Genomic DNA, 15225 nt, shown 5'->3' with positions numbered 1-15225 from the left:
CTCCTTTACCAGCATTTTACTCTACAGAAGCCCTGGTACAACTCAAATACAATCTAAATTCTATCTTTTTGTTTTTACTTTTTTTTGAGAAAAGGTCTTGGTATGTAGTTCAGGCTGGCCTCAAACTTGTGGTAAATCCACCTGCCTCAGCCTCCGAGTGCTGGGATTACAGGTGTGCAATACCACACCTGGCCAACTCTAAATCTTAATTCCAGTGAAGAAAATACCTGAACCCACTCAACGCCTTCTTTACTGCCTGCCAAGAGAAACGATTTGTTTGACAGGTGATCCACTCCTTTTAGGTGATGTTTCCAGTATATCTTATATACACATTTCTACAACCTTAACCCGTTTCTGGCAAATACCTAAAACTCTGCTCAAAACACACACCACTTATGAAGCATTTCAAATTTAACGTAACCAGCACTTGTATACCAACCGCCTTGATTGTACCAAACTTAGGGTTGGAATAAAACAGTACAGGTTGTGTCCCTTATCCAAAATGCCTGGGACGAGTGTTCGTAGGTCTAGTTTTTCAGATTTTGAAATGTTTCCATGGACAGACTTTCTTGGTTGAGCATTTCTAATTTGAAATCTCAAACTTCTGCCATGTTTCAGGTTTTGGATCATTTCAGACTTCAGATTAGGGATGTTCAACCTGTAGGAATTCAAAGCTATCTTTATTTTCTTATAAGAACTACTAGTGTTTCTGTTAAATAAAAACATTAAAAAGTCACAAGCTGTTGATTTTAGTTAAATTAGATTATCTAAATACTGTTTATTTACATCTAAATGCTCATATTAATAAATTTAATAATTTATAAATAATATGGCATGGGGGATATTTTCCTGTTTTGCAAATATATTCACACAAGTGATAAATCTTTGCTTTTCTCTATTCTTCTGCCTCAATTAACTTTGAGTAATAAAGATACTCTAGTTTTTAATTAAGGTTTCAAATGGAATGTTATTAAACTGAAATATCATTTGGGTTTTTTATTCATAGTTTGTCCTGCTGACTCCCTGGACAAGTATTTATATTCCTGAAGAACATATTTTTGCATGACCTTGCCCTTAAATAAAATCATAATTTAAAGTTCATATTAGAGATGCATTTGTTTTAATGCTAGATAAATTACTGACTCAGTTGTGTCTTTAAAATGTTTTATAAAAAAAGGAATCAATGTAGTGTCATGTTTGAAACACTGCGATACAATCATAAGAAAACATTTTGAAAAAAGAAATCCTTTAAAATTATTTTAAAGTTATTTTGAATCTGGTAAGAGAGTTCTTATTCTAAGGCCAGAGGCCCCTTGAAGGTTTATGACTTGATAGTTTTTCTTGAGCAGGAGGCCTTAGAATAAGGATTTGTAGATCTTACAGGGGTCTCTAGCCCTCTATCAATCATCAAGGATGTGAAATACTTGATTTACTAATCTAAAAACATAAAGAAGATACTTCAGAGTCACCGCCAATCTAACATGCCCAAGAGCATGCCTGAGCTCAATTTATTTTAGTAGTGGAGAAATGACCACTCTACGGCTTTCTTGGGCAGCTACTGAGATTTAGTAAGAATGCCTGCATAGCAATATCTCATGGCAGTAGAATAAAATTCCAACTCCTGAGCCTTATTTTCAAGGCAAGGGCCCTGCCCATTCTCCACCTCAGTCCCTCCCACTCATTGTCCATACTACCTCCACGCACCTGGCCTAGCTCATTCCCTCTGCCTGGAGAAAATTCCCCCCCAAATGTCCTATAATTGGCCCAAAATTACAATTACAATTACATTGACTCAAAACATAACTTCCCACAGAGGTCTGCCCTGAACACTCATTCTGATTTAGCTGCCTTCCCCTATACCCACTGCACTTTATTAAAGCAACATGTTTTGCTTTCTTCATAGCTCTATCTACACGTGAGTGGTTTTTCTTACCTTGTTATTGTTGGCCTCTCCTATTCTTCCCAAAGATGATAAGTATCATGACAGCAGGGACCGTGCCTGCTTGGTTTGGGGATTTCACTACCTAGAACATCGCCTGGCAATATTAGGTGCTTAATAGTTGTTGGAGGAACTGATGAATTACATCAAGCCATTAATATAGAAGAAATATGATAAAAACCCCAGAGAAATCCTTATAGCAATGAGGAAATAATGTGGATGGCTATGAGTCTACTTTCTTTGTTCCTGTCAAAAGCAGCTGAGTCTCACCTTCTTTGCATGCACAGCGGTGCTTTTAAAATCTACTGAACCGTCCCCAATTGTCATCTGCAGCCTGTACTACAACTGTCAGGTCTGTGCTTCTCTACCCAACCACAACAAAGATGGTAGTGCTGCCTGCTGGAAGCCACCACAGAAACTTCAGCAGTTTCTTAAAATAACTTGGGTGCATCCTTTCTTCTAAATGACAGGCCAAATGTCACAAGATTGCCTGACATGGGTTGCAGAGCTTTAGACCCCACCTCACTGAAAACTCAACAGCTACGCTACAGAGGAGGCTTGGAAAGGCTAAATTACTTGTTCAAAATAACTTACCCAAGTGCACATGGGTACTAAATGATGGAGCAACACAAAGCTGTACCCATGTGAAGTACTGGGCTAGGAAAAATGTTACCAAGGCGGGAAGCGTTTCCACCAGATTAAAACCTTTAATTTTTGAACTGCCATATATATAGCACACAATCTGAGTGGAATCACAACTCCCTTAACAGCCTCTTGCTGAAGTGGTACCCATCCTTAAAGGTGCACATTAAACTCAGATCTTCTAGAGAGCATTTCCCAATCCCTTGTCTATTCTTGACTATTCTTTTGGAAGCTACACAGCCTTATACTGTACTTTATCCCATGATACTGAACCTGCTCTAACTTGGATACTTTATATGCAAGTGTTATGTCAACAGTACTCTAAGTTCCTCCAAAACCTTTCTACCTCCCATGTAACCTAGCCTGTGTATGTCACATAGTAGATATTTTTAAAAGTTACCTGAATGAATAGGTAAATAAAACCCATAGTAAGTGTGGGGTAAATCACTTCCTAAGTTTAGGAATTACTATCATTTGACTATCTCTTCATGGACAATGAATTTATATTCGGCACAAAATCACAAAGCTGGTGTCATAGGATCCCTTGCAAGTTACCTAATCTTCTACTCAATCTTTTCAGAAGATCCAGACCGCCCTTCTACAATCCGCATTTTTAACATATTTAAGACATTTACTGTCTATGCAGTGAGGGGAGCAAGAGGAAGAACAAGACACAATGCAGCAAAAAAAAAAAAAAAAAAAAAAAAAAGTCGTGTTCTCTTGAAGCTTAAATTCTAGACAGGCAATCGAAAATTATCAGGATCATTACAGACAGAGTCAAGGAGAGCATTAAAGTATGGTAGAAAGTTCTGGGAAAGAGTACATTCATGGAGGGGAGTTGAGACCTTAAGTAACAGAAGAAATGAACCTCAGCAAGAGCCACGGAAGAACACTCTGGGCAAAAGAAACATGGAGGGCAGAGGCTTCAGGTGAAAATTTAAATTGTCGGATTTGAGGGACAGAAAGAAGGCCAATAAAGCGCAAGGACCCGAGTTCGATCCCCGGTACAAAAAAAGAAAGAAAGAAAGAAAGAAAGAAGGCCAATAAGAACAAGCAAGGGCAAAAAACGGGCCAGAAGTGGCAGCATCAAAACATGTGAGAACATGCAGGGGCATGTTGCCATGCTGCTGAAGCTGGGTTTATACTTAGAGAAATGGGGAATCGTGGTGGTATGAAGTAGAACCATGCCTTTTTAAAAGAGCATTTGGGCTGCTGGGTAGAGAATATTGCAGAGGGACGAGAGAAAGCCAGAAAAGAGGCAACTCATGCGGCTGACAGATGCCGAGGCGTGGACAGGGGCTGTGGCCGCGCAGGTGACAGCTCTGGTCCAATCCTGAGGCTGGATTTGCTGGGGAGCACGAAGTGTGCCCTACGGGAAAGGACGTTTGCTTTCACTGGTGGGGGAGATGGTAGGTAAGATGGAGAATGCAGGACGTGTCTGCACGGGATCGACAACTGGCTGGCCCAGGGGACGTTGGGAAGCCCGCCCGCCACCGCCTGGGACGCGTGTGGACGAGGCTGGGCTGTGGGAGGGACTAGGCGAGGCGAGGCGACCAGGACACCGCCTCCCGCTCCTCCGGACCGGACCCGTGGGGACGGGGCGAAGCTCACGCGTGTGACCCACGCCAGGGAACGCGCGCCGCGACCTGGGCCCCCTGTTCCTCTTTGTCACCCCCTCGATCCCGGACCCGAATCCCCACTCCACCCCTCCTCCGTCCAGGCTCCCGCCCCCTTCGTGACAGCTACTCGCTCTCACCTGCCTCCTCCTTCTCCTTACGCCGGGCCACGCTCGAGTCCCCGGCCTTTCTGCCCCTCGCCGCGCGCTTCCGAGCCATGCCGCCGGGTGATACTGCCCCCAGAGAGAAACGTTCGCGCCGCCTCTGGATACAGAGGTCCAGGGGGCCAATACGTCTGCCTGGGCGGGGCGAGGCCGGGCCGCTCCCCTTTCCTCAGAGGAAGCCTCGCCCCCACCCAAAGGGCCTATATAAATAAACTACGGAAAGAATACTGAACAAAACAGCAAAACAACTTTCTACTTCCGGTGCCTCCGTCCTCGCGTTTCCCGAGACCAGAGAAGTTCGCGTGTTCTCGCGAGAAGCAGGAAAGGGCGCAGGGTTTGAAAGATGGCGGACGACGTGGACCAGGTGAGTGAGTACTGAGCTCGCTCTGCAGCAGGCGTCCCGTTTCCCGCCACTTTCTGTTCTGGCTCTGCTCGGATCCGCGCGCTAGCGCTGCCTCCCCAGGACTTCGCGGAGGTGGCCTATTGCGCCGCCCGGCCCTTTCAGCCCTGTCCCGAATACTCGCCACCCCCCCACCCCTCCCCCACCCCCGCCCAGGGTTCAACTACGTAGTTTGGCCGGCTGATGGCGATGCACATTAGAAACTAATTCAGCGAGTCCCGAAGAGCTTGAGGGCGGGAACTTGTGGTTTCTGTGTCCTTGTAATCCACTGGCTGGTCCTTAACAAACACACCTGTTTGGATTTTTTTTCCTGGCCTCTGAAACCTGTTCCCAACAGTTCTTTATTCGTAATAATGGGAATTATTTATAAGTATTTTCTCTTTACCAAGTGTTAGGTCATTCATTCCTCTCAAGAACCCCGAAGGAAGACTGTGGCTTCCTTATTTGGGATCTGAGAATTAGAGATACCAAGATTTTTAATCCCAGTTCCAAAGTGCCAGTCAGAGCAAGCAGTTGAACCCAGTCTGCCTGATTCTAAAGCTAATGCTTTCAGCCAGTATTCTGTACTACCCAGTAAATGTATTCATCTCACTGGCCAGTCAGCAACCTGAACTCAACCTGTCCTGTGCTGAATTCCTAGTCTTCCCTTACATCTTCACCTCAGCTTAGCATTCTAGCTCATGTATGATAGGCATTAAATGAATGATTCTCATATGATTAAATGACACATTTTTTTGCTTAAATTCTTTTATTGGTACGTTTTAGGTATACACTGCGTTTACATTTATCATTGGGTGCTTGTACCTGTACACGATGTATCTTGGTTCTTATTTTTTCCCCATTCCCTGTGCTCCCTTCACCTCCTCCACCCTTACCTATTTACAAAGACTTTGATTCAATTTTTTTCTTTTCTCATAATTTTTCCTTTCCCTTCTTTCCTTTCCCCTTCCCCTCCCAGTTCCCCTGCCCTTTTGGACCTTTTCTTCCTATTTCAAATTATCAATTATTCATTTTAATCCTTCTTTACACTTTCAGTTTCTCACACTAGAGAAACTATTCGGTATTTGCACATGTGTGTCATATTTATTTCACTTAAGAGTATGGCCTTGGAAGGGGAAAGGAAAGAAGGGAAAGGAAAAAAAAAAAGTATGGCCTCAATATGCATCCATTTAGCTATAAATGACTCTAGTTTCTCGTTCTTTATGGCTGAGTAGTACTCCATTTTATTAAAAAACCACATCTTTATCTAGTTTCCAGTTGATGGGCACTTGGGCTGTTTCCAGGCTTTAGCTATTACAAACTGTGCCGCTATAAACATGGGTGCACATATATTGCCATGGTATGATTCTTTTAATTCTTTGGGGAAGATACCCAGCAGAGGAATAGCTGGGTCACTTGGGGAAAAAATTTTAGCAGCTGTATCTCAGACAAAGGACTACTATCTAGAATATATAAAGAACTGAAAAAAATCAGACACCCCCCCCCCAAATTCAAAGACCCAATTCAAAAATGGGCATCTGAAATGAACAGACATTTCTCAGACAAAGAAGTAAAAGCAGCAAATAAACATATGAAAAAATGTTCAACATCACTGGTCATTCAAGAAATGCAGATGAAAACGACACTGAGATTCCACCTCACCCCAGAAAGAATGGCTGCTATCAAGAAATCAACCAATAACAAATGCTGGCTGGGGTGTGGGGAGAAAGGAACCCTTCTCTGTTGTTGCTGGGAGTGCAGACTGGTGTAACCACTGTGGAAATGAGTATGGAGATACCTCAAAGAATTAGGATTAAATGATAATTTGAGATAGGCTGATGTCCCTGAGCGTGACTTCCTATACCTTGAATTTAGGTCCTACAGTTTGGCTTTTGAGGGAAGAAAGTATAGTGGTGATTATTTTGCTGTGCATCTCTTAACTATGGATATATATTTTGGCTTTCATTTATATAGAACATACTATACAAGAGGTATTGTTGTGAGCCTTCATAAATATCACCTAAGCCTCAGAACAGCACTATTGAGTAGACATTATTGTTTTCCCCATTTTACAAAGTAGAAGACTGAGGTATAGAGAGGGGAAATAACATGCCCATGATCACACAACCTAACAATCATTCAAACACTGCACTGCCTTTGCTAGTACATTACCAAACCTGTTTATTTTATCAGCAACAAACCACCAACACTGTAGAGGAGCCACTGGATCTCATCAGACTCAGCCTGGATGAGCGAATCTATGTGAAAATGAGAAATGACCGAGAGCTTCGAGGCAGATTACATGTAAGGAAGTATATGAAATTACCTTGAAATCAGAGTGTTTCCTTATCATTTCTTCCTACCCTCACTCCTTTGAAATGTCAAAACTACCCAGTGGAAGAGAGGATTTTGAATTATGGAGGAGAGGGAGGCGGAAGGTCACTCATATTTCTTTAAGCCAAATACAGTTATACTTTATTCATACTTTTAATGGTTTTTCTCCCAACAGAAATATCGTTATTACATAGAACATTTACGTTTCCTTACTTTTTCCCTTCTGTTTAGTAGTAAGTTTACTTGTCCTCCATTCTTAAATGCTTTTTAGTTACTTTATATGTATAAATATGTTTTGTTGTGAAAAAATTAAATAGCACAGAAATATATAGAATAAAAGATAAAATCCCATTTCCTCTATTGATAAGCACTGTTAAAATTGCATATATAGTCATTCAGGTATGTTCTGTATATTTACACGTATGTACACATCTGCTGTGTATATATTTGCACTATATATAGACCACCTCTTTAAAAATGGGATCTTGCCATGCATATTTTTCAGCACCTCTGCTTAATCTTTCATGGAAATCATTGATTATTGATTATGATGCATATAAGTATCCTTTATGGGTCTGGGGATGTAGCTCAGTGGTTTCATCGCCAGCTGGGCAAGCGCAAAGACCCAAGTTCGATCCCCGGTACCAAAAAAAAAAAAAAGTATCCTTTATTTATGTCGAGAGGGCACTAGACAGCAGCTAGCAGCCTAGTGACAGCCTAGGATTCTGAATTTGATAGTAGTGATATTTAGATTGTTTTCCATTTTTGACTACTATAAGTAAGTCTTATAAGTCCTGCTGCAGTGGGACTTTTTATACACATTTCTTTGTTCATATCTTCAATTATTTCTGTAGAATTAGTCTCTTGAAATGGTTCCATTTGTTCATAAGCGTACACTGAAGGTTTTGCCTCTTGTTGGTGACTTGCTACTTACCTATCAGTTAAATAGCATTAATTCTATGCCAGGTGCTGTTATACTGAGTGTTTTGAATGTGCTATCACTTGATCTTTGTAATAACTGTGAAGATAGCTTCTGTTAATTATTTCTGCTTTGCAATTGAGGGAGCTCAGGTTCAGAAATGTGAAGTTACTTGCTCAGCCTGACATAACCAGTGTGGAAGAACTAGAATATAAACCCAGGCAATGTGATTTAAGCTCCACTCCCCACCCCCACCCCCCGGTACTGGGGTCCAAACTCAGGGTCTTGCCCTTGTAAGGCAGGCACGGTGCACTGAGCTAAATCCTCAGCCCTAAGTTCCACTCTTAAGCACTGTGGTTCCACTTTCCTTGAAACCAAAAAATAAAAGACCTCTGGGGTTGGGAAGGAAACGGGTTAAGAGAGACTGTAGTCTTAATCTACAGTGAGCCTTAAAGGAGGAGGAACTCCAGGAAGTATAATGATGTCAACATTGGGGAGGGGGATGGAATTGAGCCTAATTGTATAAGTCTTTGACCCTTGGAGAGACACCCCAGAATGTTCATGTGACACTTAACTCTTGGGGCTTCTTCCATTACCCATGGTAGACCCATGGCCTCTATACTAAACACCACAACTTTCCATTGTTACGCTCCTCAGCTATACATTTTGCTTGTTCATGTGCCCTGCCTAGCAGCTCCTCACTTGGCTGGTAGGTTATTTTTGTCTTAATGTGAGCAGGCACACCATTTAATACTTTGTTAAAAGTATTAAATGTAACAGGGCTCTAGGACAGTGATGGTAAACCTTTTGGAGCTTTCAATGGTAAATAGCTGGCTGTGGTATGTATGCCATAGGTTTGCCATCACTGCCCTAGGAAATTTACCTACTAGTAAATGCATGAACTTTGGAGGTAGCATTGAAAATCTTCATTGCACCATTAATAGACTGAATCCACAGGTGCCAGGCACATTTAAGTTCTGGATAGATTATAAATCACGAAGTGTTGACCTACCTACTTCACCTTTGTAGTCCACACCAGGACAAGGAGGGTCAGACAACAGTATCCTGAGCCTTTAGAAGACTGCAATTCCATTGTCTTAGCAGTGAAAGGATTTTTTTTTATCTCATTTACTGTTTCTTGAAGAAGTATTCTGATTTCTATTTTTGTAATTTTCTGTGTTTTGTAATTTAGCATTATAAATGTTGTGAACACCTTGGATAACAAGTAGAATGGGAACTTAAAAAGTAATTTGAAGTTATTTTGAGTATATTCATTTTGGGCTGTGTAAACAACATTTTATTTTTATCAGGTCAATCACATTGTCATTGGAAATGATTTGTGAAGAAACAGTAGACAAACACAACAGGATCGATTTTTATTTGCATATAAAATTTGTGGTATAAGTCTTAAAAGTGCTGCCTGTAGCGCGGGTCATTTAGCTCAAGTGATTCTACCACCTGCCTCGCAAGTGGAAGATCCTGAGTTGGATCCCCAGTACCAAAAATAAAACAGTACTGCTTGTAGTTGTGCCATTTGCATGTTGTAAGCCTGTTCATTCCTTAGTGACATCTTGTGATTCCTTGCCCTCCCTACTTCAGGCTTATGATCAGCATTTAAATATGATACTGGGAGATGTGGAAGAAACTGTGACTACTATAGAAATTGATGAAGAGACATATGAAGAGATATACAAAGTAAGTCATGCAATTCTGTTTATCACTTTGAAAATATCAGTTCTCATAATGCAGCAGCTTAACACACGTTTACAGAAAGCCTATGATGTTGCGGCACCTACTTATGGACCTGATAGAGTCCAGAGGCTACTGCCAAAGCTATTAAGAGCAAGGGCTTTGGGGTTAGACAAACCTGGCTTCCAGTGCTGACTTGGCTACTTCATATCTAGACTCCCTTGGGCAAGAAATTAACATTGTAGACTTCTCAGTGGTGAGCTGGGGGCTACCACTTAACTTATAGAGTCTCCACATGCAGTGAGGTCTGTATCTAACAGTAATACAGGATCATACTCTTCTATGTTATGTAGGTTTACTCAGTCAATAATTACTATGAGAAACTAAAAATTTTAAAATACTCATTTAGAAATAGAAACCTGTCAGTTTTAACTATATTTTCTACTTTATGTTTATCTATTTTTTTTTTTTTTTCTGGTACTAGAGGTGGAACCCCTGGCCTCACATATGCTAGTCAGGCACTCTACCACTGAGCTACATCCTTAGGCTTTTTCATTTTTTGTTTTTAGACAAGGTGTCACTAAATGGCTCTGGCTAGTCTCGAACTTGTAACCCTCCTGTATCAGCCTCCTGAGTAGCTGGGATTACAGACATATGCCACAGAACCCACCTTAACTATATTTTCTAAAACAAAATATTTGATAAAAAGTGTGTTTTACATTTTTGCAAATCTCTGTATTGCTTGGCTTAATTGATAACAGCTACATTTGCAAATCTTTTTTTCTACACATAATCCATTATGATACGTTATAGTTGAAAACCTGAGTATGCACAGCTAGGCAGTTAGAGAAGGGAGGGGTATATTTTACAGATAATGCTGTACTCAATTGATGCTGATGCTGTACCCAATCTCAAGTGGTAGTTTCTACAGGGTTTGTTGCAATGAGGTGTCCAACACCTCATCAGTGAGCTTCATCTGTTCTTGTCCCATGAAAATGGATTGACCTGCTTTGTACTTCATGTGGGTCTTGGGTACGATATGATTTGATAACATCAAGCACTTGTCATTTGGAAATTAGTTCATTGAGTCATGCACATCTTCCAGATAGTGATGCATTTCACTGGTCAGTATTTTAATGGTCACATTTGTCAGTATCACCTATGTTCTCATCAGAGAAGCCTTTTCATTATGATACCAGTCTCTTGCCCTCTGGGACCCCAGATATTATGAATATGGGCTTGGACTTCAGGACTGCCTGGGTTCAGATCTGAACTCTGCAATCACCTGCACTGTTAGGCCAGGTTACTTTACCTGCCTGACTGAGTTTCCTTGTCTAAGATGGGGTCCACAGTAGTTTCCACTTCTACAGATGGGCCAAGCATGGGTTCAGAGTGAGTTTTTGCTGGTTTCTGTATCTCTCCGTGCTGGTTTTCCTCTTCCGCCCCAGACTACTCCTGACTCTTTCACCAGCATTCTTTCAAGTGTGAGCATTTGGCTTTTTTTCCTTCACTTACATGTTCTTTTTTCCATCAGAGATGTTACTAACTTGTTTTTGTGGAGTTTTTTGCATTTCACATGTTTTTAAAGATAGTGTTACAATATTCCAACTCTAAAATGCACTTTCTTTTTTCATACATTTTATCATCTCTCAAATCCAGTTGCTTCTTATAGCTGAGATGATCTGAAAAAATAGTGTCAGTTTAATTGGCAGCATTTTTCCTTTTATAGTTCAGCTGAAGTTTACAAATGATATCTGTAATATGATGAAATATGGAGCCCACAGTTTTACATCTTGTCATGTAATATTATGAGCATGAGAATTTCACAGTAGAAATACGCTTCATAAACATTTGGTTGCTCTCATCCTTAATTCTGCTGTGACAGAAAGACTCAAGCTACTAATACCTGCTGTCAGAGAGGTCTGCCCTGGTGACTGCCGGCCCATCTCCCACCTCCACTCATCTGCTCAGCAGGTTCTCCACCTGAGACTGCTGGGAGGTGCTGGGTGTGTGCACACATGAGTGTGTCCTGGGGGAGGCAGTCATAGTTCCGGGTTGTCCCTGAGCTCCATAAAGTTGCCCACTGCTGCCTCCTTCAGCCTCTGCATGCTGCAGCCTGGTGCCCGGGGCCTCTCTTGCTTCCATAGTTGCAATTGCAGAAAAGAAAGCAAAGTTTGTCTAACTAATAAGACATTTCCTGCATTGTCATTTGTTGGGTAAAATGTTAAAAATGAGATCATTAAATGATAGAAAACACTTTCCTCATTTCTTCTGCAAAGGAACAACTGTCCTCTGTGGAACGTGTAGTACCACACTGCCTTCTGACAGGCCTCTGTTCTCACGTTAGCAGCTTGCCTGGCGGGATGTCAGATGCTCACGGTGGGTTCTTGTATGTCAGTGTAAACGTGGATGGAAAGAACAAACAGTGCTCCTGCCAGAAACATTGCAAGCACAGTACCTCATTCTCTTGTACGTGCACACTCTGCCCAAGATGGGAAACCAGACTAAGAGCCTCTCTTACACGGTTACGTTTTGTTTTCTGTCCCCTGTTGGAGTAATTAATGAACATGAACATTACCAAATCAGGAGGGGATTCAAGGGCCAAAGGTATTTTGTGGGTTTTCCCATTGCTTACATAACTAACTTACATAACCATGATTTAGTTGCCTACTGATTTGCTAATGGTCGGGCAGTCAGCCTCACTCTTGGCTTTCTCTTCACACCTGGAAGTGTTTTGTAATCTGCTAAAAGTTGGATTATTTGGCCCCAGCAGACTTTTTGAGCCATCCATCATGTTTACCACCCTCCTTCCTCAAGCACCTCAGAGTCTGGCTCACCCCACAGTGTTTCTTGGACACCTTTGTACCTAAGCCTTGTCCTGTGCCTGACCTCTGCCTGAGGGAGGCCCAGAGACAGCTCTAGGTGTCCCTCTTGTCTCTTGGTCCACCCTCAAATTAGTGTTGATGTTGGTTTGCTTCAGGAAGTCTGGGTAGAAAGACAATGCCCGTTCTAATCTGCCTCAAGGCTGAGTTTTTATAACAAGTTTTACCAGTCTTTGGTTATCAATGTTCTTTTTCCTCGGGACTTTTCACTTATGAGGCATGAGGCAGAACCACTGAGCTAAATCCCTGACTCCAATGTTCTTTTAAAAACTTAATTTTCTGTAGCTTGGGTTTCAGAAACAACTGACTTTTCTAATCCCGTGAATCCTAGTTCTTTTCATCTCTGCTTAAAAACCAGCCCTTGGGCCGGGGATTTTGCTCAGTGGTTCCGCCACCTCCCCAGCAAGCCCAGAGACCCAAGTTCGATCCCTGGTATCAAAAAAAAAAACCCAAAAAAACGGACCCTCTGGGGCTGGGGATGTGGCTCAGTGGCGCCACGCCTGTCTGGAAACTATAAGGTCCTGAGTTCAATCCCTGGTATCAAAACAAAAAACCAGGCCTCAGTTGTTGCTTGAGCTTCTCTCTTTCTACAGCTTCCCCACTGAGTGCATCAGGCCTCAGCAGCACCTATTAACAGTTCACTTTTTCCAGCCTCTTCTCCAGAGCCTTGAGGTTCCATCCTTAGGGCTACCTTCTAAGTTCTGCCTGATGTTTGGCCAAGGCACAGTGAGGTTTTCATGTGTTTCCTGACTGCTGGCTCCCTACATGTGCCTGCAGTGTGTCACAGGGCTGATTTCCTGCCCATGTGAGGTCTCAAAGGGCCTCTTTCAGGTGGCTTTGGCATTGTTGTGCTATCTCCCAAGTTCTGAGTGTTGCTTGCTTTCAGCCAGTGGAAGAGGATGGACCACAAATGAGCATTGGTGGGAGGTTTATACGTCACTCAGCATGCAGTCCTATTTGCCTCCCATTGGTTAAGATGCAGTCCTATGGCTGATCGGGTGGGACGGAGTGTTAGAAAGCAGCCTAGTGGTGGAGAGGGACTGGGGTGGAGTAGGGCCCATTTTCCGCTGCAATTGTTAGTATCCAACAAAAGAAAAAGTAAACGTATTGATTGTGTTTGACAAAGTAAATGATCAGGTTTTTAATTTACTTTTTTGTATTATGAATATGTTTTTTTAAATTTCACAAAATAATTACTATATTTGTATAAATATTTTTTTATTTGATTTTTTTTTCCTTTCTTTTCCAGTCAACAAAACGGAATATCCCGATGCTCTTTGTCCGGGGAGATGGTGTTGTGCTGGTTGCCCCTCCACTAAGAGTTGGCTGAAATGGAGAATCTGTTCTGTGTGGAAACAGTTGCCTCTTTAACTACACAAGACATTCAGAGGACAAAGCTACACACACACTGCTACTGAGAAATAGCCAGAGGATTTGTTCACCCCCGAAATGAGTTGATTTGCAAATACCTTACAACATTTGTTTTTGTTTTTGTTTTTTTGGTACCGGGGATTGAACTCAGGACCTTGTACTTTCGAGGCAGGCGCTAGAACTACTGAGCTAAATCCCCAGCCCTTTTTTGTTTTTGTTTTACCTTACAACATTTGAAGCTAAGTAGCATTTTTGTTTTTCTTTTAGCCTTCCACTAAACATGTTCACCAAGGTGCTGGACTCTTTTCCAGGAGTTGATTTGCTCTTTACATTAAACTCGATGTTTCCTTTTTAATTTAACATAGCCTCCTGTCTTATGAGTTCTTAAAGGATGTGTCTGATGTTCACTGTGTACGGGTTCACAGTGAGGCACAAAGTCCCCTATCATGTGGTGTTCATCATTGCGCTGTCACCTGCCAGTCACAGGGCAGGAGCTCAATGCTGATGGAATAGAGCCATATATAGAGCCCCAAGGGCTTGGGGCATTGTGCCTAAGTGAGGGGTTGTGGCCAAGTAAGAGCAGGGCTAAGGGCAGGCAGCATGTCATCTTAAATGTCACCATTCTCACAGAACACACGGCACAGTTCTGCTGTTGACACTACACTAGCTGTATGACTGAAGAAACCATTTCTTCCCTTGGATCCCAGGCCATCAGTGACGGGCCTGAGACAGCAAGCATTTCTCAGTGCACAGTGAAGCTGGAAGTGGCTAAAAGCAGGCCTGTTGTGACAGAATTCTAACATCAGTCATCCAGAACTCTGTGTTTAAAAAGTAAAAGGGAAAGTTGATACGGATTAACAGTCTCTTCACCTTTGTCTCCCTCGTGTCAGGGTTTAGAACCATTATGAAACACGGGAAATGCAGTTTGCGGATGACTCGTCTGTACACGTGCTGGCTGTTTGCTAACCATTACCGAGCCCAGCTCACTCACGTGGGCGTGGTATTCCAAGCCATGTGCTGCAAGAAAGATGCTTTCTGCACATGTCATGTGAAAAGGGTTTGTTTTCCTTGCTTACTGTACCTGTCCTTGCAAGTTAATGGAGAAGAGAGAAACTCTTGGGTGAGCTGATGGCAGTTTTATCTTGTACAGGGAGGCAGAGACTTTCCTTTCACCTTTGCCATTCTGCACCTCATCCTCAGGTTTAGTAACCTGTTTGCTGTGGAGCAGGTGGACAACGTCTGTTTCCCAGCTTAGAGTGTTCTGAAGATGTAAGTGCACAGTGGATGCCT

At 42.2% G+C, this 15225-nt stretch overlaps 2 protein-coding genes across 6 annotated transcripts in view; one reads left to right on the top strand and one right to left on the bottom strand.

Moving 5' to 3' along the window:
- Nucleotides 1–4515, bottom strand: part of Xpc (XPC complex subunit, DNA damage recognition and repair factor) — a 28535-nt gene extending 24020 nt beyond the window's left edge. For 2 of the 5 annotated variants that reach the window (XR_015445674.1, XM_004870496.4), the window contains exon 1: nt 4338–4509. Coding sequence is in view for 1 of the 5 variants with exons in the window: in XM_004870496.4 (XP_004870553.2) it covers nt 4338–4416 (79 nt within the window). In the remaining 4 variants the exon portion in view is untranslated. Of the gene's footprint in view, nt 1–4337 lie in introns of all 5 variants that reach the window. The other 3 variants (XM_087196826.1, XM_021248790.1, XM_087196827.1) reach the window with 2 other exon arrangements.
- Nucleotides 4516–4551: 36 nt separating this feature from the next.
- On the top strand, nt 4552–14295 carry Lsm3 (LSM3 homolog, U6 small nuclear RNA and mRNA degradation associated). The gene is made up of 4 exons (XM_004870502.4): nt 4552–4725; nt 6934–7044; nt 9593–9688; nt 13814–14295. The coding sequence occupies exons 1-4, from the start codon at nt 4705–4707 to the stop codon at nt 13892–13894; spliced, it is 309 nt and encodes a 102-aa protein (XP_004870559.1). The 5' UTR covers nt 4552–4704; the 3' UTR covers nt 13895–14295.
- The last annotated feature ends 930 nt before the right edge of the window (nt 14296–15225 follow it).

This window comes from Heterocephalus glaber, unplaced genomic scaffold (assembly GCF_053883595.1).
Source record: "Heterocephalus glaber isolate CG9 unplaced genomic scaffold, H.glaber_assembly_v1.0 deba00001615, whole genome shotgun sequence".
NCBI classification, from domain to species: domain Eukaryota; kingdom Metazoa; phylum Chordata; class Mammalia; order Rodentia; family Bathyergidae; genus Heterocephalus; species Heterocephalus glaber.
This window is presented reverse-complemented; position numbering and strand designations above follow the sequence as displayed.